At 42.7% G+C, this 23687-nt stretch overlaps 1 protein-coding gene across 2 annotated transcripts in view; it reads left to right on the top strand.

Moving 5' to 3' along the window:
• Positions 1–23687, top strand: part of NR4A3 (nuclear receptor subfamily 4 group A member 3) — a 36762-nt gene that overhangs the window by 915 nt on the left and 12160 nt on the right. Inside the window, exons 1-7 of one of the 2 annotated variants that reach the window (XM_025046580.1) lie at positions 3025–3195; positions 4080–4151; positions 5427–6400; positions 9992–10121; positions 10584–10756; positions 20356–20555; positions 22725–22903. In XM_025046580.1, the coding sequence (XP_024902348.1) occupies positions 5429–6400; positions 9992–10121; positions 10584–10756; positions 20356–20555; positions 22725–22903 (1654 nt within the window). In that variant the 5' untranslated portion in view covers positions 3025–3195; positions 4080–4151; positions 5427–5428. Of the gene's footprint in view, positions 1–3021; positions 3196–4079; positions 4152–5426; positions 6401–9991; positions 10122–10583; positions 10757–20355; positions 20556–22724; positions 22904–23687 lie in introns of those variants that run through there. The other variant, XM_006911533.3, reaches the window with a different exon arrangement.

Raw genomic sequence — 23687 nt, 5'->3', positions numbered from 1 at the left:
CCCCCCCCCCACCTCCGCCACCGAAGAGGCGAAAAGCCTCTAACAAAGAGGAGGACCGGGATTTGTGCAGTAGCAGCTCTAGCAACGTAATTCAGGGTATTTCGGCTCTAGTTGTCATGGTAATGATGCTCTCGGCGGCGGCGGCGGCAGCGGCAGGGAGTTGCAGCTCTGGTGATGAACGGCAGTAATTTTCCTGCCTTTTAACTAGGATTAAAACTAAGGGCTCCAATGGGTCCAAGTTAATACACTTAATGGTGACTCCGAGCTGGTTGACTGGAGAAGAAGCTTGGGAGGGAAGGGGCCTGGGCAAAGGAAGCTGGAGTTTGCAAAGGCGCTCGGAGGATCTCAGGAAAGAGGGCATAATTGTAAGAATGTGACTTATTGTATTGAAATGAGCCTGGGGCTCTACTAGACACGTTTGCCCGGCGTCACCGACTTGCCCGTTTATACTTTTCCCTTCAGGAGTAATCGGGTGTAATTGCAGACTCCCGAGCCCCAACACGCGTGGGGACGATGTCCCTCTCCTCCTGGCTTGGCTCGTGTGGGAAAGGCATGTTATACTCTTAAATGACAGAACTCGCGCTTTTAGAGAAGTTACTTGGAGTGTTACACTCTTAATAAAAACGAAAGTTCTCGGTGGTGAGAGCAGAACAGTGGTGCCAGCGCAGCCTGTAGAGATTGACTTTCAAAGGCACTTCTCGAACCTGTTGGAAGCTTGGGGCAGTCGTGAGGGAGAAAGCGTTTGTCCCTTGATTCCAAAGAACATTCTTGAAGATTGCCTTTTATTTATGCCTCCGGATACTCCAGAGGAAAGGGCAACACGGAGTTTGGTAATCAGAAATCTTGGGCTGTTATCCCAGAGCTTTTGGGGTGCCTGGAAAGAGGTACGGGGCGCCTGTTCAGTCATTTCATCACTAATTCATTCCTGAATCTTTTTTTCCCACGATGAAGAAATGTTTTATGGAACTAAGTTAAGGAAAGCAAAAGCTGCCCAACGCCGCACAATGAATGAAGTTAGAGTTTATTTGAGTTAATCTTAGCTGAACAAGATGCTCTAATGTGAATATCAAAGACTCCTTAGGCCACAACAGTCTCCAAACCTCTCCCTCTCCCCGCACCCACCCACCACCTTCCCTGGGACCGTGCGCTCTCAGGAATTCTCCCCGCGGTTTGTCTCCTCTCCCTCGGTCTTTCTGAGAATCTGTCTTTCCCTTTCTGTTGGTCTCTCCTCGCTCCTTCTGCCCCCGCCCAACCTCCGCCCCCGCTCCCCAGGGTTGGAAACTCCGCGGAGGAGCCCAGGTCACAATGGTGCGTTTCACGGTTTCTTCCACGCGCTTCACCACCGGGAGGGGAACACGGGGGTGTTCCTTTCGTCTGCCCACGAGAAAGAAAGGGGTTTTGACAGAGGTAGTTATTTCTTCCTAATTTACAACGCCAAGGCTCGGTGCTCCTGGCCCCAGCGGCCGCGAGCGGGAGCAGCGGAACGTGTTTCCAGGCGCGGAGGCTTTGCCTAGGTAACCGGCCAGTTTTGGGGGTGGGGGGGGCGGAGATAGCCGAGGGGCGCTCGGCTCAGCTGTAGGAAACGTGTGGCACTCTCTGACAAACGCTGGTGCTCGAGGGGAGCCCCTTCCTTGAAAAGACGCGACCCTCGCCCACCGGAGTCAGAAGCGGATCCTCGGAGGAAAAGGCTCTGCTTGAAAGGCCCGGGAGAAGGGTGGGTATGCGGGCACCTTCTGGAGGAGGTGGGAGATTGCTGGAGACCCCCATTGAAGATTCAGGGGCGGGGGTTGGGTGGTAAGGGAAGTGCCTGCTTCGGCGTGGGAAGATCCGTCGGTACCTGGGCTAGAGCTCGCGCAAGCGTTCGCTAGGATCAGCTGGGACTGGGACTGGGACTAGGGGTGGCAAGGGAATCCCCCATTTCCTGGCCGTTGAGGGCCTCCTGGACCTGAAGGCTCCAAGTCCCTCTCTCTTCCTTCAAGGAAGCCTAGGACGCAGGGTCTGCGGGAAACCGAACTTACACGACCCTCGCGGCTCGCGCACCCCCGAGGATTTTGGGGTTTTATTTATTTCGGCTCCACGTTCCCACCCTTGGAGCTGTGAGTGGGTCCGGGCAAAGGGGGCGCTATAGGCCGGAGTTTGGGACGCTGGGATCCTTCCTCTAGGCCTGCGGGGCTGCGCTTTCAGCTACAAAGTTTCTCTGAAGCGATAAGCCGAGACGCTCGCCCTGGAGCCGCGCTGGCACCCTCGGGAATGTGTCCCCTCCGAGCCTCCGGATGGCCCTGAGCCTCGAAGTCGCCCACCCTCGAGGATACCGCCCACTGGGTGCAGCGGGCCTTCCTCTGCCCTCCCTACCAGCCGCGATCCCCATCCGCCTTGTCTCCTTGCTTACAGAGGGGACCTATTTCCACTGTGCCCTTTTGTTTGCTTGACCCTTGGACCCCGAAACTCTCAGCGAGTAGAAGCGAAGCTCCATTAGCATTTAGAATGAAAAGCGCAGACTTTCTTAATTCCTCGGGGCATTCATGCATTCGTTCTGGACCTTGTGCATTTCCTATGCAACGTGTTAAATTTGTGTTTGAGGGATGGGGGCGGGTGGGATTGGAAAATGACTATTTTCCGCTCGTGCACACTCACGGACCTCCGAATTAGGGCGGAACTCTTTACTCAAGTGTTTTCCTTTCTTCGGTTTTCCTGACTTTGACAGCTCGGAACCAATTGTGGGAGCAGAGGGATCAATTTCTGGGCGACGTCAGGCTGCGCGTTTTTTAGCTTCCGTTGGGTGCCACAAAACGACGGTGAGCGCGGTGGGTGCGGACATTTACTCGACCTCCCCCAAGGTGCTGTGATGGTTCTCGCCCCCGGACTCTGGTCATCTTAAGCAATGCTTTCTTTCCCTTATTTTTTTGTAATTAACGTAGCATTTCTAGAGGCCCCCAGCAACTCCGAAAACGCCCAGCCCAGGCCGCGGTGACCCAGCCCAGTTTTACTCTGAATCTCTGTCCTCTTTCCTCGTACCCACAGAGCTCACTGCGGAAGAGTGCAGCCCGGCAAGCCCCTGCCCTAAGACTGGACCCTCCGCGGAGCCGGGCAGCACCACCGCCGCTTCGACTAACCAGACGTCTCTGCCTCCTCCACTCTCAGCCTCTGCTGGAGAGACTCACAGCCCCACCATTCAGCGCGCAAGATATCCTCCAGGTAGGTCTGAAGGTACTACGCCTTATTCCTCCCCAGCTGGGAGAGGTAGGCGGGGAGCCACACAACCAGCAGGCAAACTGGTGGACTTGCCCAGCGCCAGGGCAGTGGACTGCTGGGCGAGCATTTCACAGCACAGGTGGCTTCCTTGCACGAAGCTCTTTAGGATACCACACCCTGTTGCTACCGAGTGGAGCAGCCAGATTAAATTAAGCGTTGCGGTTTCTCAAAAATATTCTTCTTAAGAAAAATGCATGGGTTAGGATCTTTTAATACATTTTAATGTCTTCATTTTTGCTCTTTTACATCCAGTTTATGCATTTAAGAGTTATGAGATCACTTAGAGCAATGCAGAGCATTTTTGTTTGTATAAAACCCAAATCATTTGGGTACAAAAGTGTGTATTATTGAAGCTCAAAGGAAAGAGAAAAGGCATTTGACCTAAAAATCAAGAAGTGAATTTGAGTCAGTAAAAGAAAGGATTGCAGGCTTGCCTTGTAACACCTCTTTATACATTTGTTAAAGGAATATCAAGTGCCAGGCCTGCGAAGGCACCAAAGATATGCAGATAAATAGAACTCAGTCCCCGCAAGCTCACCAGCTAGCTGAAAACCTCAGGAAGACATAAGAGCAATAGGTAGGGACTGGCAAGGAAGAATGACAGAAAAGACTAATGAAGAAATCCTAGCGGTCTGAAGGGAGGAAAAAAGATATAACATCAAACAATTTCTTTTTTTTTTTTTAAATGATTAGCCTTTCATTTCACTCCAACAAATGGACAGCAGGATAAGTAATCCTTTAACTTCAAATTAGTGAGTGTCTTTAAGGCCCTGCTTGGAAAATAAAGGCTTGAACTGGCCTCTCCTCATCACTGCTTCTTCCAACAGGCCCTCATCAACTTTTTACAAGTCAAGATTTCATCCTATATACGCATGACTCAATCAGATTTGGAAATGTGGGTAAGAGAAAGATGTCAAAGGAAATGTGAAATACTCACTTTTCTATTAGTCACACCTTTTACACTATAGACTCCAAATATAGATGATAAGCACCTGGTTTTCCTTTGGTTCAGAAAAACCAACCACCAGAAATTGCCCATTTTACCATTTCTATTTAGCCATAAAGAAAGGGAAATAATTAGATAAATCATCAACTAGATCCAATAATTTTCAGGGCCTCTCATCCAGCTCAACCTCTCTGAACAATAATAGTAAGCGCTCTGGATATCAGTTGCTTTAGGGGCTCAATGTAGTCAAACTGGCAGAGAAACTAAACCTATTAAGAAACTGCTTTCTTTTCTAGGGGTACTTATTCTGCTGAAATAAAATATGTAAACAAACTCACCTATTATGATAGCTGTAAACTATTATCATAAAATAGGCACTGGTGCATTTTATTAGTCAGAATTGGGGAGAAAAAAATATATACATATATATATATGTATATGTATACCATATATGGCAGAGAGCATGTTTGGTGGGAGTTTTGTTGCAGCTGCTGATCTTTTTCTTTGCAGATGGTGCAAACTCCCCCGAGTCCATTTCCTGGGCCTGTGTTCCCACCTCACCACCTAGTTGGCTGAAGTCATCAACAGGGGTCCAGTTTGTGCAGGCTGATAGCCCTGTCTGGAGGAGTGGGGAGGGAGTGGGAGAAAGCAACCACAATGTATGTGGGTAGCCTTGGTCGGCACCTATAAAATGTTAGAATGTCACTGTTTCCCTTGGTCAGTAAGTCCCATGTAGGACCATTTTTTTTTTTTTTTTTAACTAACTCAGGTTTATAAATAAATGCGTGTGACTTGGGGGTGGGGGAGTACCAGTAGACTCTTCCCCAAAAAATAAACCAACAGGGCATTCATTGGCTTTCTTTTTGTCCTCCCAACTTAGTGGCCAAGCTCACTCCAATTAATTTATAGTGCTCAAAACCACTTTTAAAATCTCTATAAGAGAAGACCAGATTTCTCAGATCTGGTGGATGATAGGGCAAGGGAGGAAAGATGGGCACAGAGGTCCCCAAGGAGGCCCAGTTTTGGCATCCTGCGGCCCCTATGACAGTCTGTCAGGGAAGAAAGTTAGGAGAGAAGAAAACATGGGGCTTTAAATCTGTTACCAGAAGGAGGAAAGGATGTCATTTCCTCTCTATTTCTCAGATTACAGAGCAAAGAAGCCAGTGCTACCTATTAGCTAGAAAAGAGTGGTGACATGCTTCTGAGACCCTTTTCCCTGTCCCTGCAGATATGCCCTGTGTGCAAGCCCAGTATAGCCCTTCGCCTCCAGGTTCCAGTTATGCAGCGCAGACTTACGGCTCAGAATACACCGCGGAGATCATGAACCCCGACTACGCCAAGCTAACCATGGACCTTGGTACCACCGAGATCACAGCCACAGCCACCACATCCCTGCCCAGCTTCAGTACCTTCATGGAGGGCTACTCCAGCAACTATGAACTCAAGCCCTCCTGCCTGTACCAAATGCAGCCCTCCGGACCACGACCCTTGATCAAGGTGGAGGAGGGCCGCGCGCACGGATACCACCATCATCCCCACCATCACTCACACCACCACTCCCACCACCACCACCATCACCAGCAACAGCAGCAGCAGCCATCCATTCCGCCCCCCTCCGGCCCGGAGGACGAGGTGCTACCCAGCACCTCCATGTACTTCAAGCAGTCTCCGCCGTCCACCCCCACCACGCCGGGGTTCCCCCCTCAGGCAGGGGCGCTGTGGGATGACTCACTGTCCTCGGCGTCGGGCTGCATCGCGCCAGGCCCGCTGCTCGACCCGCCGATGAAGGCGGTGCCCAGTGTGCCCGGCGCGCGCTTCCCGCTCTTTCACTTCAAGCCCCCGCCGCCAGACCCGCCAGCACCCAACACGGCCGGCAGCCACCACCTCAGCTACGACCCGACGGCCGCCTCCGCGCTCAGCCTGCCACTGAGAGCTGCCTCCGCGGGCAGCCAGACCACCGCGCTCGAGGGCCATCCGTACGGGCTGCCGCTGGCCAAGAGGGCGGCGGTGCTGGCCTTCCCACCGCTCGGCCTCACAGCCTCCCCCTCCGCGTCCAGCCTGCTGGGCGAGAACCGCAGCCTGCCGTCTCCGCCTAACAGGAGCTCGTCGTCTGGCGAGGGCACGTGCGCCGTGTGCGGAGACAACGCCGCCTGCCAGCACTACGGCGTGCGCACCTGCGAGGGCTGCAAGGGCTTCTTCAAGGTAAGCACACGCCGCCTCCTGGCGTCCCCTCCCTCCGCAGCCAGCCTCTTCAGCCACCCGCTGAAGTGAGCGTCTAAGTGGGTCCTTCCTGGTTTGAGAGGTATAATTTTCTCAGGGTGGATTAACTTGAAGTCCATTGCAGGAGGCAGCCCCAGATGGACTTGAGGGGGCTGTGAACTTCCTGATTTGGCATTATTTTACTATCATTTTTCTGGAGGGAGCTTTCAGCAGATTCTCAGAGATCTGTGACCTCAAAAGTGCATTCCTCGTCTGTCTATCCTGAGGGGATAGGGTCCGTGAGCCCGGCGCTGGACATTTGTATCTCATTTAATCCTCATAGTAAGAACTGGGACTCTAGAATCAGACCTGAGATTGAACTCTGGCCACTCTGTAGTTATTTTTATTGAGTGTCTTGAAAGTAGGTCTTAATTATCCTTATTCCATAGATGAGGAATTGGAAACTTGGAGAGGTTATTCAGCTGCACAGGACACACTGCTCATGTTTGCATGACCCCAAAGTACACACCATCCTCACAGTTCTGCAGTTGCAGAATAGACAGGGGCAACTGGCTTGATGAATTTAGGGCAGCCGCTTCCATAGAAGATAGAATCTGGAGTCTCACCAATCCACTCTACCTCTATGCCACACACCAGGTGTGCAAGTTGTTCATTATCTCAAAGACTCAGGAGAATTTTACAGCGGAAGGGTCTTTAGACTCTCCCATATTTTACCTGTGTGGAGGCTGAAGCTTAGAGAGGGTAAGACCTTGTATAGCCTGTGAACAGTGATTTGTCAGCACGTGGGACAGTTGGAGCTGGTTTCTCCTGACTCTTGAGTTGAGTGTTCTTGACACCACTCAGAGGGAAGAGGCCTTGTTTTCTTCCTGTACTGTTTTTGCTATTGACTCCCAGATGTCTTTAGACACTTAATTCTGTGCCACCCTCCCCAGTCCCCACTCCCTGACCATTATCTCAGGCATTTGCAAACCCACAAATATTCTCCCATAATCATCACTCCCTAGCCTCCAGTGCTGGGCAAAGTGGAGAGAGAGGGGAAGCTGGATGCTGATTGGGTAACTAGGATTTGGGAGGCCAATAGGCTGTATCTGGGAGCAGGCTGGAATTGGAATCAGAACACTAAAATAGGAGTCCTTGATCTGTCACCTATCAATTGTATGACATTAGGTATGACACTTCTTTCTAGGCCTCAGTTTCCCTATCAGGTGAATAAAATTCAGAGAAAGACTATGAGTATTAAGTGAAATAAAACATTTATAAAAGCACTTTATAATCTTTAAAGGGCCATAAAACAACTGTTCATTATAAGTGAAAACTACAAAGTATTTGTAAAAAAATGCACATTTGTGGATTGGTACACACCAACAAGCAACAAGTTATTTTTGATCTGGGGATAGGAATCATGTGATTAATTAAATTCTGCAGAAAAATGAGAAAATTATTGTGGAAAGACTTTGCAATATGTTATGTGCCATACAGAAGATATGTAGGATTATGATGTTTTAAATGTAGAATCCTCCGGTTAGCCATTTTCTTTTGTATTAACTACTCAAGCTTTACCAGGGTTACTGTCAAGGAACTGCATTCCTTTCACAGATTTGATTTTTATATGATTTCACTGGAAATGCTGAAGGGCAGTGAAAAGGACAGCCAAAAAGGAAAGAGAAAATGAAGAAAAACAATTAAGAGAAGTACAAGTAACTTCAAATATAATCATCCCTGAATAATTGAGAGTTGACCAAAATACCGGAGTGGTAATGCATTCCTAGTCTAGAAATGTCAATTAAGTGTTCCCCAACAGCGTTCCTTTTCTACAGCAATTCCTTGAAAACAAATCTATACTTGAAAGGGTGGGAGGGTAGATGGGGAAGAACCACCCCACAGATCTGTTAATTAAGGGAACGGGAGCAGGTTTTACCCAGTGGCTTTCTACCATTAAATTGAATTCTTTAAAAATGTGACATGAAATGCAGTTAATGATGGAATTCAGTGATTGAACTGTAACGATCTCTCCCTGTCTTCCCAGTTGTGCAGGCACACACAACTGTGGGAAAGGTTTCAGGTTATTGGGAAAATGTATATCTGAAGCAAAATGCCACCAGCGCTCAAATTGGCATATGGCCTTGAGGATGATGGCAAGAAATGGAGTTTTAGAAATTACTGCATATTCGATGAAAGAGAGCTTCATCCAGGAAATTCAAGTTTCCTACCCTTACAGACTACTGAGAAAATACATGGTGGAAACTCAAATGCATGTTTGTGTTTTGGAATTTTGCATTTTAAACTAAAATCACCTACTAAAGCAGGAAAAATGTATCTGGCTTTGTTAGATTTTTAAAGCTTTATATAAGCAGTTTAGAAATGATCTCCTAAAATGAAATTAAAGGTGATAGGGTGAAAACTGATAAATAGGGGCTGAGGATTGCAGAAAGTAAAGATTGAAAATAAATCTCAAATTTTGGGCACAAAATAGATCACCAACCCCAAATTACCTGGATTTCTTTTTTTTTTAGGCTTACCAAATAAATTCCAACTTTCTGCTCTATTTGGAGTTGTATAGATTCAGGTAATTTCTGAATGATTTCACCCTAAGTGGTAAATATACATCCATTTGCACAAAAGTTTTCAGTTATTAAAAAATCAAGCCTCCCTTATATTTGGACCATAAAATTATGCTTAATTATTTTCATGTGTCATTTTAAAATTATATGTGATTCTGAAGAATGCATCATTATTTTATATCCAAATCCAAGTTATGATGTAGCTTTTACAATAGGGCTATTTTGATGTCTATGTTGATAGTCATTTATGAAATAACTTGTTAATGGGAATTTTCATTGAAAATATATGGCTTTCATATTCTTTTCTTTCTCTCATTCTTTTTTGTTTTTGGTTTTGGTTTTTCTTTTTTCTCTTTTTTGGGTGTGATAGTGGTTTTTAGTACCAATTTTAAGATTTTGCTTTTAAAAATCAAAACTGGCTGGTTTATCATACGTATTCTTTTAAAGATAAAATAAACTACACAGATTGATTAAATGATTGTTTTGTATTAAAACATTATTTCCTATATCTTTGAACTAGACAAATCCTGATTTTTGCTTTTTGTGATTTCATCTCTATTGGGGAACAAAGCCAGTTACTGTGATGTTTGACTTCCAAAAGTGATAGCCAACAAAGTACATCCAAGATAATTTTGATTTTATTTTAATAAGGTCAGCAATAATCAGGGGAGTGGAACAAGTAGAAAATTGTTCCCAAAGGGATATTAAAAGTGGAGATAATCTAATCCTCCAAGGTATGATATGTTGACCTGGTAATTTCAGATATGATTTTATCATTCAGACTTGGACGTCTCCTGAGACTTGCTTCAGAATAATCTGAGATGATTTTCATTGTCAGCAGCTAACACTAATAAAATTGTTTTTCCTGCAGGCTAGCGTGTTAGGAAATTAAATTTATCTAATTATACGAATTGCACTGTCGCTTTTCACATTGTAATTAAAATACATCTTGTCAGGTCCTACCTCTTTCCAGAAACTATTAGTTGACTATCTCTGTATTGTATTTTCTCAGAGAACGGTGCAGAAAAATGCAAAATATGTTTGCCTGGCAAATAAAAACTGCCCCGTAGACAAGAGACGTCGAAACCGATGTCAGTACTGTCGATTTCAGAAGTGTCTGAGTGTTGGAATGGTTAAAGAAGGTATGGATATAATGCTTTTTATCCAGTTTGCTTGTACATATTCTTAGATATCACTGAAAAAAATGTTACTATTCATGTTAGGATGGTGAATTTTTCTAGTTTCTCTTTCCTTCCAACATTTTATTTTTATGGTGTATATTTACATTTCAAAATAGCTGAGGACTACTTATTCTAATTTCTTAAAATCAATAGAGAGCTTGTGTACATACATTTTTGTTCTATTTAAGAAGGAGACTTTTAGGGCTAATTCATTACCAAATGTAAGTATGGGGTGACTTTTATGCTGCTTGTTTCAACTTTCATTAAATCATTGTGTGACTATTATTCCAAACTTATTGCCACTTTTAAATGGTTGGTCTCATTAATGGTTGCTCAGCTGTAAAATGTTTTGATTTCTTTTCATGATTTATGGCTGTTCATGAAAATCTTTGAAGACATTTTTTCTCTCTCTCTGGGCATCAGTTGTCCGTACAGATAGTCTGAAGGGAAGGAGAGGTCGGCTGCCTTCCAAACCAAAGAGCCCATTACAGCAGGAACCTTCTCAGCCCTCTCCACCTTCTCCTCCGATCTGTATGATGAATGCCCTTGTCCGAGCTTTAACAGACTCAACGCCCAGAGATCTCGATTATTCCAGAGTAAGTTTTATGTTCTGCTTTCAAATGAATGATCAGGGTCTCTACTCATGTTACTATTAACAAGTGCCACTGTGCTGAACAGTTTTCCTACCTTTTCTATATTTCTCACTTCATTCAGCAATTTCAGTGCATCCATTGCACCAAATAATTTTTGCCTTATTGAATCTCTAAATGCCTTAACAAATGACCCTGACAGTGCTGCACCTGTCATACCCATTGTTGCAGGATTCCTGGTGGTCATGCCAATGAAAATCTGCACAGGTGAATAACGATTTGTAGATTTCTTTCTTGGTTTAGACAAAGTGACTACTGGTTTTTTTCATTTTGTGATCAAACTATGTGGGTGAGCTTTAAGTTATCCTTAAGCAGTTTACCCAATCGCATTGGCATTGATTGACCTGCTGCTTATTCAGAGGGATTAGACCATTGATATAGAGGAGTGAGATCTGACCTTGACATCAAGAGGTGTCAGGAGGGCTGGGATGGAGCGCTGCCTCTGCTGCCCCCTGTGTGTGTCACTTGGCCCCCATTCTTGGCTTTCTTATCCCTATGGTGGAGATGATTACAATATTTAACCTTAGAGGGATGTTTTGAACATCAGTCACACAGGAATGGTGGTTGAGAAAACATTTGAAAACCATAAATGATTACCAGTGTTGTTATTTAAGTCAACCAAAATATATCAACATTTTTATTTCATATGGGATATAGTAAAATATCATCAGTTTGAATTCTGCAAATTGCCAGAAATTTGGATAACACGGGGAAGAACCATGAGAAAAGATTTTCTGAGCAAATGTATAAACATTACTTTAAGTCAGTTTTTAAAAAGACTTAGAAAAGCAAGCTTCTAGTGAGACAGGGTCTCGCCAAAGAGGGAAAGGAAAAAAGAAGATTACAATTATTGGGCAATTTCTACATGCTAGACATTGTAGTATGTTGTCTCATTTAAGGAACCATGAAGTGTAGGGATAGTTAACCCCCATTCTAAGACAAAAAAAAAAAAAAATACTTAGAAACACAGTTTGCTTCCAAATCAGAGAGATACCAGTCTAGAGATCCCCAGTTGGTTGATCTGGCATGACACCTACAACCAGATTGCCCTCCCTAGGCCTAATTAGTATTTTAAACTTCTTGTAGAACGGCTGGCAAAGAGTATGAGTGTGTCTGTTATGTGTCCTCCTTTTAGGTTGCAATGTTGACAGAAATGAAGGGGTGATTGGTACACCTGCTATGATTCTCCTTCCCTCCTCTCTACCCTCATTATAGTCTGTGAAGCCTCCTCTCTGCATCTGATCACAAGACTTCATAAAAGAAGCATGGCAGATCCTTAACACCAAAGGTTGAGGACTCTTATTCTGATTACAAGTAGCTTCTCTTGACTAAAGTCAAGTCTCAAATAATAGTGTAACAGAATAATGCAGTGGTTAAGAGCTTTGGAACCATGCAGACCCTAGATTAAAATCTGAACGCCATTATTTAGTAATTAGGTGATCTTGAGCAACTGGTTAAACCTTTTAATGCCTCAATTTCCTCACCTGTGTTGTATTATAATAATAATAATAATAATAATAATAATAATATCATCTACTTCCTGGGGTTTGTGAAGATTAAATAAGATGATACTTGTCAAAACTTTAGCACAGTGCCCTCCCTATATGTTATCTCCTTGATCAAACCTTCTTCTACCATTTGTTGAATGTTATAATGAGTGTGAACACTTCACATGTCAGGTGTCATGTGGCAATACCATTAAGGTAAGTGTTATGATCTCTGTTTCACAGATGAAATTATAACTGAGACTGGCTAAAGGACTGACTTGCTCAAGGTCACATAGCTAATATGTATCAGAGATAAAATTAGAAGCCAAGTATATTGGACTTGGAAGTGCTCCTAAATATCAAGCTTTACTGCCTCTTTGGTGGTCAGTGAGAGTGGGTGCTGGAAAAGCACTTGGAAAGAAAGACTTCTCCTCCCTGAAGCAACTTTGGGCTCCCCTCATGCAATTTTTCTGAATTAATGAAGCTTTTCTACACTGCCCATGCTGAGGCTACAGCACACAATCTGTCATTGTTCCAGGGCATTTGAAATCAGTATTGATAGTCAATCCAGAGAATTTAGGCCCCAAAAGTGATTTTTTAGCCCCAAATTATTCAATTATTGGTCTCTATGGCCTAATCAGTTATTCAGTGGTAAACCCTCCCCAGCACTTTGAGTTGTCCCAGCTGGGAACTGTCTCCACACTGAAAAATCAATCCAGCATGTTTGTTTGCCTCTGCACATCCAGTGTGTTAAACCAGATTCATCATCCTCATCAACAAACATTTATCCAATTTAATTGTTAGCTTTGTCCAAAATAGCAGATCAACCGTACCAGAGACTGAGTCATGATGATACTACCTTTGGGGCCTGACTCAATTTTGTAAAGCATATTTATTTTAATTGCATTGTTTTGGAATCAGGTTGAACCTCATAGCTTGGATTCTCCTGCTTGAAGATAGCTTTACAAAATTATCAAAAATTGGACCAAAATCAATTAAATTAAAAGACTTTTTTAAAAACAGTGAGTTTTCGTCAAAAACTTGGATGAAGGCAGAGAAGGCATGCTGATCACATTTGCAGATGACAGAAAGCTGGGATGGATCGCTAATATGATGGATGTCAGTATCAACATTCAGAGTGATTTCGACAGGTTGGAACAGGATGAGCTGAAACCATCTCGAAGAAAGTTAACAAAAATAAATGTGAAGCTAAGGATTTAGAATTTTAAAACATGGGAAAGCCTTGGCCTGTCAGTAGTTCATGTTAAGAAGATTTGGGGAGTTTATTCCATACACACTTACTATGAACCAACAAAGTATATGTGTGGTGGAAGGGAGGGATGCTAAATTACCTTAAGCTGTAGAATTATGGGCCCAAGTTGGTGGCAGTCCCACGAACTCTGCCCTCTCAGGTGACACTTTAGGACTGAGTCCAGTTCCAAGCTGGGCCTTAAGAGGGATGTGGACATACTGTTTCTGGAAACTTGTAAGAGATGATTGGAGGAAATGAAAATATGTAGACAGGAAAGGAAAAGTCTTGGCAGGATTAGGTCACTCTTTTGCCCTGTGGCAGAGAGGACTGTTGCTCCCGAGGACAGATGTACAGGAGAAGGAGAGAGTGCTTTCCAGATCACTCTGAAGACAATGATGAACTCTCTTAGCTACAAAAGCTACTGTGGAAGTGTGAATTCATCAACACAAGTAACTAAGGAGAACACATAATAGGATTTCTTACAAACAGAGAGGTTATTTTGAATGATATTAAGTTCCTTCCAACTCTAAGATTTTATGATTCTGGGATTTACCTTATTGATCCTCAATAAGGTAAATGTAGTAATTTGTTATTTAACAAAATTAACTTGCTTTGTTCTTTAAAATATTCTAACAAAATGAATGAAGCAAAATGAGTTTATTGAGTGCCTGCTTTGGACTAGGCACCATCACATATTTTCTTACATAATTTCACTTAAGGCCCAGCTTTATGTGATATAATTTATGGTTTCAGTAATTTTTTTTAAAGAATGTCATTCACTGAAACTCAATTTTCATAATAGCTTCTCCTTAAAGTTTTATATTTATGAATTTATAGAACTGGAGGTGACCTTGAGATCATCTAATCCAACTCCCATATTTTCAGAGGAGTAAATAAAGGCTGTACAAGGGTTAAGTGGCTTGCTTAAGGTCAATGGCAGAGCTTGGGCTAGATCCAAATCTCAAAACTCAAGGTAATATGTTTCTATTTCACCATACTGCTACTTTTAATGGCAATTTACTGTGTGTGTGTGTGTGTGTGTGTGTGTGTGTGTGTGTGTGTGTGTGTGTTTTAAGAACAGAAGATTTATTAGATTTTCTAAATTACAATAATAGTACTATATACCCATTGGCTTTTAAAAAGGCAAACCATTTAGAAGTAGATAAAGTGAAAAATGAAAGCCTCCTCTTCATTTATTCCTGCCTAATCCCACTCTCCAGCAATAGCCAAAGTTAACATTTTAGTGTGTATCCATAATTAATTACATTTTAAATAAGAATTTGCCCTGTCAGATTTGAGTCAGACAGTTGATTTGACGGAAGCAATTTATAAAAGGTACTAGCTTCCCCTAGTGAATCAGGCAAATAGAGAAATGAGGAAATGTTTGCCAGGCAGGTTATGTTGTAATCTTGTACCAGCATATGTGCATTTAAGGTGGTAAGTAAGCACTTCTCCTCATTTGTGGGGAAAGGAGATGAAGGAGTTGTGTTCCAAGTCACAGAAGGAATGAACGTTTTAGGCCAGAAAGAGAGCTCCTCGCTCTGTGAAGGCTTCCTGGCTCTGGGAACTTCATATTTCCTTTAGGCCAAACTTCTCTCCTTTAAAATTGAGCTCAGATCATTGTATATCAATGCAGTCAAAACATGTCACATTTGATTTGTTTCTTCTGGAAATGTTGCTATTCTCTGCCCCACAGTTGCTTTTAATTTAGCAATACAAGTATATATAGATACTAGGCTTGGCTGCAGAGCCTGCATAATTACTAATGAGAAAATATATTTAACATCCTCATTAGTTGGTCATTTCAAGTATTTTTCAGCAAACTAGGATATTTTCTGGTAATTGGTGTCATTTAGTGTTGTAATAGACACCAAATACAAGAGATATTGCTCAGATAAAACCAGGCATCAGTAAATGACATTTATGTATGTTAACAAGATAGCCTGAGAAACAACATGGCTAACATATGTTGGACCTACAAAGTAAACAACATGAAAACTCTGTGAAGAGGGTGGTTTCATGAGGCTTCTCAGGAGATCCTCTCAAATTGCTACCAATTCATTAGATGATTTCAGTCTAGTTCCTGCCCCTCTGTGGGCCAGTTTCCTCATCTGAATGGTGAGGGGATGGGACTAAGTGCACTCCCATGATCTCTTGCAGCCTTCTCACTCCCTGACCCTCTGACTGTCACACTTGCTACAATTCCTGTATGGATACAGGTCTGCATGTCTCAAAGTGTGGTGCTCAGACTGCCTCTATCAAAAAGAAGCCTTGTGATGGCTTAAAATGCAGATTTCTGGGCCACACCCAGACCTACTGAATCAGAATTGGGGGAAGGGGTGGACGGGAAAGAGGGAAGATAAGCAGGAATCTATATTTTACTAAGTGCTTCGGATGATTCTTTGGCACACTAAGACTTGAGAACCACCAGTATAGTTTAAGAAGAACAATTCAATTTTGCCTCAAACCTCCTATTTCCCAGCTTTCCAGAAAGCAGTTAATTCATTTAACAAATGTTTATTGCCTGGCTCCTTAGCGTCAGCCACTGTTCTAGAGCAGCAGACACATTGTTGATTAAGAGAAGCTCCTGCCCTCATGGAACCTACCAGTAAACAAACATAACTACCGTGATGCCATCAGTGGGAGGAGAGGAAACTTGGGTTTTTGTTTTTGTTTTTGTTTTTGTTTTTAGGGAGAGGTAATTAGATGAGAAAAAAATAAATTTGGGGGAAAATATATTCACTGCCAGTTTTAAAGTGTCACTTTTTAAAGTGTAAGAACCTAAGAATATGTATACATAATTTGGCTTACAGAATGATCACCTTTAAAATATATAAAGAAATATAAAGACCCAGGAAAAAGTAACATTCTAAGGAGAGGTAAAATGTTCTTAGGATATTTTACATATTTAGCCTGGACTGACAGTAAGATAGAGTAAATATCAGATTCCACGCTGGTATGAAGGCCTCACATTACTAATTTTTTAGAGCTGGCATTCTCATTTAAGTAATTCACTTTAGGCTTAGGTTCTGCCTGAAATGTACAGCCATGTTCTCACCATATGAAACGTGTAGGCACATTTTGGCTTAAATAACATCCATTATTTTTTGCAACTCTAGATTCTCATTCTAGGTGCTTTGGTGAAATTACCATTAGACGTTAGTTGCCACTAAATGTAATACTGTCATTGGCTAGTGGTAAAGCCAGATTTTGGATGGATCAATTATTTATATAGGCTGGAAAAAAATTTAGCATAAAGAGGAAAAAAGATTCATTTCTAAAGTCTTTATTTGGTCTATTTTTTATTGGAATCATCAATAAACAAATATTTTTAGATTTTCTTTTTGGTGAACCCCAAACCTGCCTAGCCCTAGGCAGTGATGTAGGGAAGCACAGAGACAGAGATGGGGGTCTGGTTCTTCCAACTCCAGGTCCAGCATTGCTTGGTGAGGTTTTTATAAAGTTCCAGGCCAGGCAGAGAAAGAATCTAAAATGATTTGTTTGATTTCTTTAAATCCGTGTTCAATAGAGGAAATACTTGGTTTATCTTTTCTCTCAGCATTGGATGCTGACCCTCCAGTCACCCCCAAGTTACCGGTGGCTCAGGCTCCAGAATTCTGGAACGTGGACTAGGATCACTGCAGGTGAAGCCCAGAGGGTCTGGCTGGAGTCTGGCATGCCAAGCCTGCTGGCTTCCTTCCTTACTAGGCTCTATCAGAGAAAACTGCACACACAAGGCAGGCAGGCCTGCATTTCCCTGTGTGCAGGATGCGTGAAATGTGAGCTCGGCAGGGGCAGAGGCCTGCAGAGGACCCTGGGTGAAAGCTAAGTGCTCTGGAGGATTCTGAGCAAATATTGGAGGCAGAGAGATTATTGAGTTGTGAGCCATGGTTTCAGGGAAGTCAATGCAGTAGGGAACTGTTAGGTCCCATTGCCAGGAAAAAGTTTATATCTTTCAGTCTTTTTCTCTCCATTTAATACACTGTTTTAAAAGAAAATAACGGTGAATCAATGTCAGATTCTAGGCAGTCACATCATACCTGGTGTGATTAGCAGCATTTTGAGTCATAGACTGCAAGAGCCATCGCATGGAACATTCACCAGGATAGATGATAGTCTGGGTCATAAAACATACCTTAACGCATTTAAAAGAATAGAAATTATACAATGCCTGCTATCAAACCACAATGGAATTAAATTAAAATTAATAATAGAAAGATAGCAGAATGCAAGAACCAGAAGGATGCTTAGAGGTCAGCTATTCCAGTTACTTCCTACTTCAGAGGCAGAAACAGACCCAGAGAAGTTAGGGGACTCGTCTAGGGCTACACGGCAAGTCAGTGTGAGAGCCTGAAGGAGGACCCCATGACCTGCTGCCTCTATTCCATGTTACCACTCATTTGGGAGTTTCACATGTAGTACTGTCAGCTTAGTAAAGGTAGTTCTGCCCCGCATTTTATCCTGCCCTTGGAAAACATGTGGAATTAGATTCATATCAGGGGGGAAAGTAAAAAAATTAAATAAATCCCTTTTTTCTCCTCTCCTCCTGTCAATTGTATGTATGCTGAAAGGAGGTGGTGGAAAGTGTCTTTGACACCAGGATCAGGCTGCCATCCTTGAATACCTGTGGGAAGGAAAACTGGTTCCTTCTCCTGGACTTTGTTCCCATGGTCCTTATATCACAGAAACTTCTAGAGCTTCATAGAATCCAGGCCCTGGGTGAGATTATCCAGAGGAGCCAGGGCTCTGAACTGGACTTGATATTATAGGATCCTAGAAAGTCAGGACTGAAAAATAGAAACCTTTCAGTTCAACGTCTTCCCCAACTTTATAAATATGGAAGCTTAGGGACAATGAGAGTTCCAAGTATCATAACTGTTATTAGTATCATCACTGTCATCATTTGCAAAACATGTTCTATGTGTCAGGCCCTTCACATATAGTATCACGTTTAATCATCACAACAAAATATTGAAAAAGGTATTATCCCCTTTTTACAGAAGAGAAAACCGAGGCTCAGAAAAGTGAAGTAATTTAAAAGTGAAATAATTTACCCCAGATAACTAAAGTGAGTGGAAGAGCTATGTTATTTTACAAATTAGAGGCCTGGACAAATATAAGATTAAAGTAGCTGGGATCCTTGTCTGATATTTCTTTTGTTATTTCATGATATGGCTCTTGGGAAAGCACACACACAAAAAAAATAGACCCAATTAAGATAAATGCCTCATTTCCTCATCCATAAGTACTACAATAAGTACCTGGCTGCTTGTTGGCTGTTTTCTCCTCCAGTGGGTTAGGGCATTGTGGCAAACCTAGGTACTCCCTTAACTGTTCTTTCATTGAACAATATTCAACAACTATTTATTAAAAGTCAATTATGTGCCAGTCACTGTACTGCTAACAAAACATGGGACCAAATGAATACATACCTGGAGACCTCCAATTAGAGCAAAGCAAAATGCTTTTCAGAACTATCCCACAGGCTACCAACTAGTAACATCGGACATATTAACAGCGAAGAGGGGCAGGACTGGAAATCACAAGGCCATGTTTAAGTCTTGGCTGTACCACTGTTGATTATATAACTCAGGAAAGTCTCTTAGCCTCTCTGAGTTTCTCTGAGCCTCATTTTCCTCATTGGTAAAATTGGACTTAAAATCCATGCCCCTGGAGGATTAACACAGTGAAGGGATGCTGTTATTGTGAAGGAAATGACATGCATATTTACAGGAGTGTTTCTGCAGAACTCGTAAGCCCCTGTGTTGTTGGTTGTCCCCTGATTATTACCTCGTTATGTCAATCTTCCTGCCTGAAACAAGAAAGATTTTCTTCCTGTGATTCAAGCAGAACCCTGACTCTACCAGACTATCCAAAAGCTGAGGATAGCCTTTATTCTACTTTTATCTTTCTTCTCTTTGGACCCTCTAGATCAGTTCTGTCCATAGAGTGTTCTGCAGTGATGAAAGTATTCTACACAACATGTGGCTGTTGAGCTTGAAATATGGCTAGGGTGACTGAGGAACTGACGTTTTAATTTAATTTTCGTTAATTTAAGTAGCTCCAAGTCCTGAGTCTGATGGCACACAGCGGCCTGGGCACCTGCCGTGGAGACACTCTCTTTCCTCCCCTTCCTGCTTTGTTTTGTCTCTCAGAATTCCATCCACAAATGCAAAAATCATTCTCTTCTCCTGTTGGTTAAAATTCTGTGATTCTCAAACTTCATTGCGTGTGAGAATCTCATGGAGATCTTGACAGAAGAGTTTCTTGGGCCTACTCTCAGAGTTTCTAATTCTGTAGGTCTGGGGCCAGGCCCGAATGTTTTTCCTAGTGCATTCCCTAGAGTTGCTGATACTGCTGGTCCAGGGACCACACTTTAAGAAGCATGGGTTAAGTAAGCATGTTGTTTGGAGACAGCTTTGCTTTAGTGGAATCAGTAGATCCTGGAGGACCATTGGTTCTCAACACTGGCTGCCCTTTGAAGTCACCCAGGAAGCTTTAAAAACTCCTGATGACCAGTTAAATTAGAATTAAAGCTCCCCAAATGATTGCAGTCAAGATTGAAAACCACCACACTAATGGGACTTCAGCACATTTCTTTGTCTATTAAATAGTAACAAAATTCACTGTATTTATAACATAGGAACATTGTGAGAATCAGATGAGGCTTTGAATGTAAAAAGGTTTTGTTAACCATGGACCTAAAAGTAAGGATTTAGATGTAGATACTCTTGGAAGAGCCAATTTGCAATGTTGTCATCCCTGTTGAACTGAGATAATGCTGCTGTCTGTGATTCGCCTTCTAGTACTGTCCCACGGACCAGGCCGCTGCAGGCACAGATGCTGAGCATGTACAGCGGTTTTACAATCTTCTGACAGCCTCCATCGATGTATCCAGAAGCTGGGCAGAAAAGATCCCCGGATTCACTGATCTCCCCAAAGAAGATCAGACATTACTTATAGAATCAGCCTTTTTGGAGCTGTTTGTTCTCAGACTTTCCATCAGGTAATTACTATTACTTTATCTTCCTTCAGTCTACTCCATCCTTTTAAGAATGGAGTTTGTAAATGAGTTACCAGAGAAAAGTTTGCTCAAGAAGGAAATATAAAATATGATCAGGCATTTAAAAACCAAGCAGTGGGTAAAGGACTGTACTGGTAGTCGGGACTCCTGGGTTCTGCTCTCAGTTCTGGTATGGACTTGCTGTAAGACTCTGATCACCGCAAGTTCAGTTTCCTTCTTTGTAAAATGAGGAAGTTGGCTTTGGTGATCTCTGAAGCTCCTTATAGCTACAACGTTCTATGATTCTAGAAGGAATCTCATGGTGCATAGGTGTTTCCTGGGAGCAAGTATTTGTTTTGATCATTGCATTTATCTCACAGATTTTTATTTACAAGTCACTGTCCTGGTACACCAGTTGGGGCTCTAACGTGTTCTCACAGCTTCTCAATCCCCAGTGTTTACTCCAAGAGGATAGCTTCTGGATCAAAAGATTTGGTTCAGCTTGTCATACTCAGCGATACTAAACACAAAGCCGAAGTGATTTTTCAAAAAGCTGAAACCTGGGATCTCAGCTTGTCTTGTAAAAGCCCACGTGTAGTATTTTAAATTCCATCTTCTTTTCTTCTTTGCAATTAAGTATTTTTAGGAGATGGTACCAATATTTCACCAAATATTATAGGAAAAAGCATTTCCTTTGCCCTTATTCCCTCAGCTACCACTCCCACTATAATTTCATACTGTTACCAGAAACTCTTGTTTAAAGTGCAGATTTCCATGCCTCATTCCCAGCTATTTCAATGTGGAGCTATCTTGGTGGAAATCCAGAAATCTGCATTTTAACTCATGCTCTGGTGATTCTGATGCTGCTTCTGTGAGATCCAGGTTTTAAACTCTGAGATCGAACCATTCTGTCCTTGTTTGCCTCTGTGGAGGGATCTGTGAGAGAGACAGAGGTAGAATTACAACTAGAGTACTAGTAATTAGCATCATTACAGCTAATCCAGTGGGCAGGAGCCAAGCCAGCAATATGACTATCACCTATTAGGCAGACAGCAAAAGATTGAGTAAGTGATAAGCTCCATGCAGGCAGACACCATATGTGCCCTATTCACCAATTTTTCTCTAGTGTCTGGCTTCAGGAATGGCACATACATGGTGCTCATGAAATATTTGCCAAGTGAATGAATGAGTCAAACTATTCCTTTTAGAGGCACAGTTAAAGAGATAATAACTTGTTAATGCAGTAGGCTGAAAGAGATAACTATGTGGCTAGAGATTTGAAAACTAAAGAAAGGCTAAGATTAAAGTAAGGACCACATAGAACTTAGAATTAGTTACATCTAATACTCATCGAGAGCCTCTTGTGTACCAGGTACCACACATGGACCTTAAGTCCTTTATTTTATTTAATTTTCACAACAGTCTTAGGAGGTAGCAATTAGAATTCCTGTTTTATAGATAAAAGGAAACTCAGAGAATAAAGGAGTGCCTAAGGCCCCGCAGTTAAGTGGTAGATGTCCAACTAGAAATTCCAGGGCACCTTTCAAGAGAGAAGAATGAGATGATTATGGTCATAATATACACTATCAGGGAAGGTTTAGAAATAGCCCTCTTCAGTCCCACTGTTAAAAGTAGAGAAGGTAATACAAAAAAGGACTCTTTACATTAGGCTAATTTTTAGTTTGCGATTGACTTCTGGCACTTATAGAGACTTAGTGTTTTTAGAATCTGCACAGTGGAATTGTAGTGTCTAGCCTCAGGCCTTATCAGTATTTGACATTTAAGAAAATGAGGAAGAAATCCTGGCCAAGGAACACTGAAGGGAGCAGTCTCAGTGCAGAGAGAGGCGGTGCACTGGGTTTCACCTCTGTTGTCCATAAGTACCTGCTCCTCCAAGGCCTCTGAGCTAAGGTGAGCCAGCAGCTGAGTCTAGTAGCTTCCCCAGGGCTGCTGTTCACCAGAGAAGTTAGTGTAGATAAGTGATGGTGGTTGTTTATCCCAGGATCACAGTCTTGTTCATCAAGAGTATTTGGGCAGGTTTCACAGCACCACCCTGGGTTCTGAAGGTTGCCCCATGGCTGTCTGTGTGTTTTGATGCTATCCTGTTGGACAGACTGAACAGACCTATTTAACATGTCTCTACCCCACACCCCCCAATACATTCTCTTGTAGGTCGAACACTGCTGAAGATAAGTTTGTGTTCTGCAATGGACTTGTCCTGCACCGACTTCAGTGCCTTCGTGGATTTGGGGAGTGGCTCGACTCCATTAAAGACTTTTCCTTAAGTTTGCAGAGCCTGAACCTTGATATCCAAGCCTTAGCATGCCTGTCAGCACTGAGCATGATCACAGGTAAGCACCACCCTGCCGTCATCCAAAGTAACCTGTCCCCTTTTTTCTCCTTTCTTCTGCTAAGTGGATTCTGGCTTTGGCTGTCACACACACCAGAGAATTAGGAAAATGACAGCAGTCTGAAATCTACATTTAGCCTAGTTTAAACAAAGAGACGTACATCTGCAACTTATTGTCATGAACTTTCAGGAAAGAGGATTCCTAGCCTATTGAATTATCATTGTCAATTAATCCAATGTATGAAAATCTAAGTTTCCACAGGAGATCAGAGTTGTTTTGATGTGGGCGTTTAAAGGAACGTTACCTTCACCCACCTATTCCTGTGAGGCAGAGGAGCATGTCCTTCTTTCGCCCCTGTCCTTGGCTAGTGACCCAAAGTCAAACTACACACATATTAAACACAACTTTATTTATTTATTATATATGCTGCCAAAGCAAGCACTTTATTTATTTATCTACCTCTTTATTTAATATCTTTGATTGGCAGGGGACGAAGAAAAATGGTTATTTGTACACAGCCAAAATGGCTCAACTCAACAGTTTTTAGACGTTAAGAAACAGAAGCATAAAACATATTCAGTTTCCATATTATGCCTTTCTCTCCCTAGATGTCTCTCCCTTTCTATTTTGGGGGAGATAAAGGATCCAAAGGCAGAATGAGAGAGAGAAAGAGAAAGAAAGAGAAAGGCATATCGGGTAAGAGAGGGAATGCCATCTCCCTGTGGATGCTCTCGAGGCCCCAGGCCCCAGCTCCCTTTGTGCCTTCATACTTTTACTCTCTCGT

This window comes from Pteropus alecto, unplaced genomic scaffold, assembly GCF_000325575.1.
Source record: "Pteropus alecto unplaced genomic scaffold, ASM32557v1 scaffold114, whole genome shotgun sequence".
Lineage (NCBI taxonomy): Eukaryota > Metazoa > Chordata > Mammalia > Chiroptera > Pteropodidae > Pteropus > Pteropus alecto.
The sequence above is the reverse complement of the archived record's forward strand: the minus strand, read 5'-3'. Positions and strand labels throughout refer to the sequence as shown.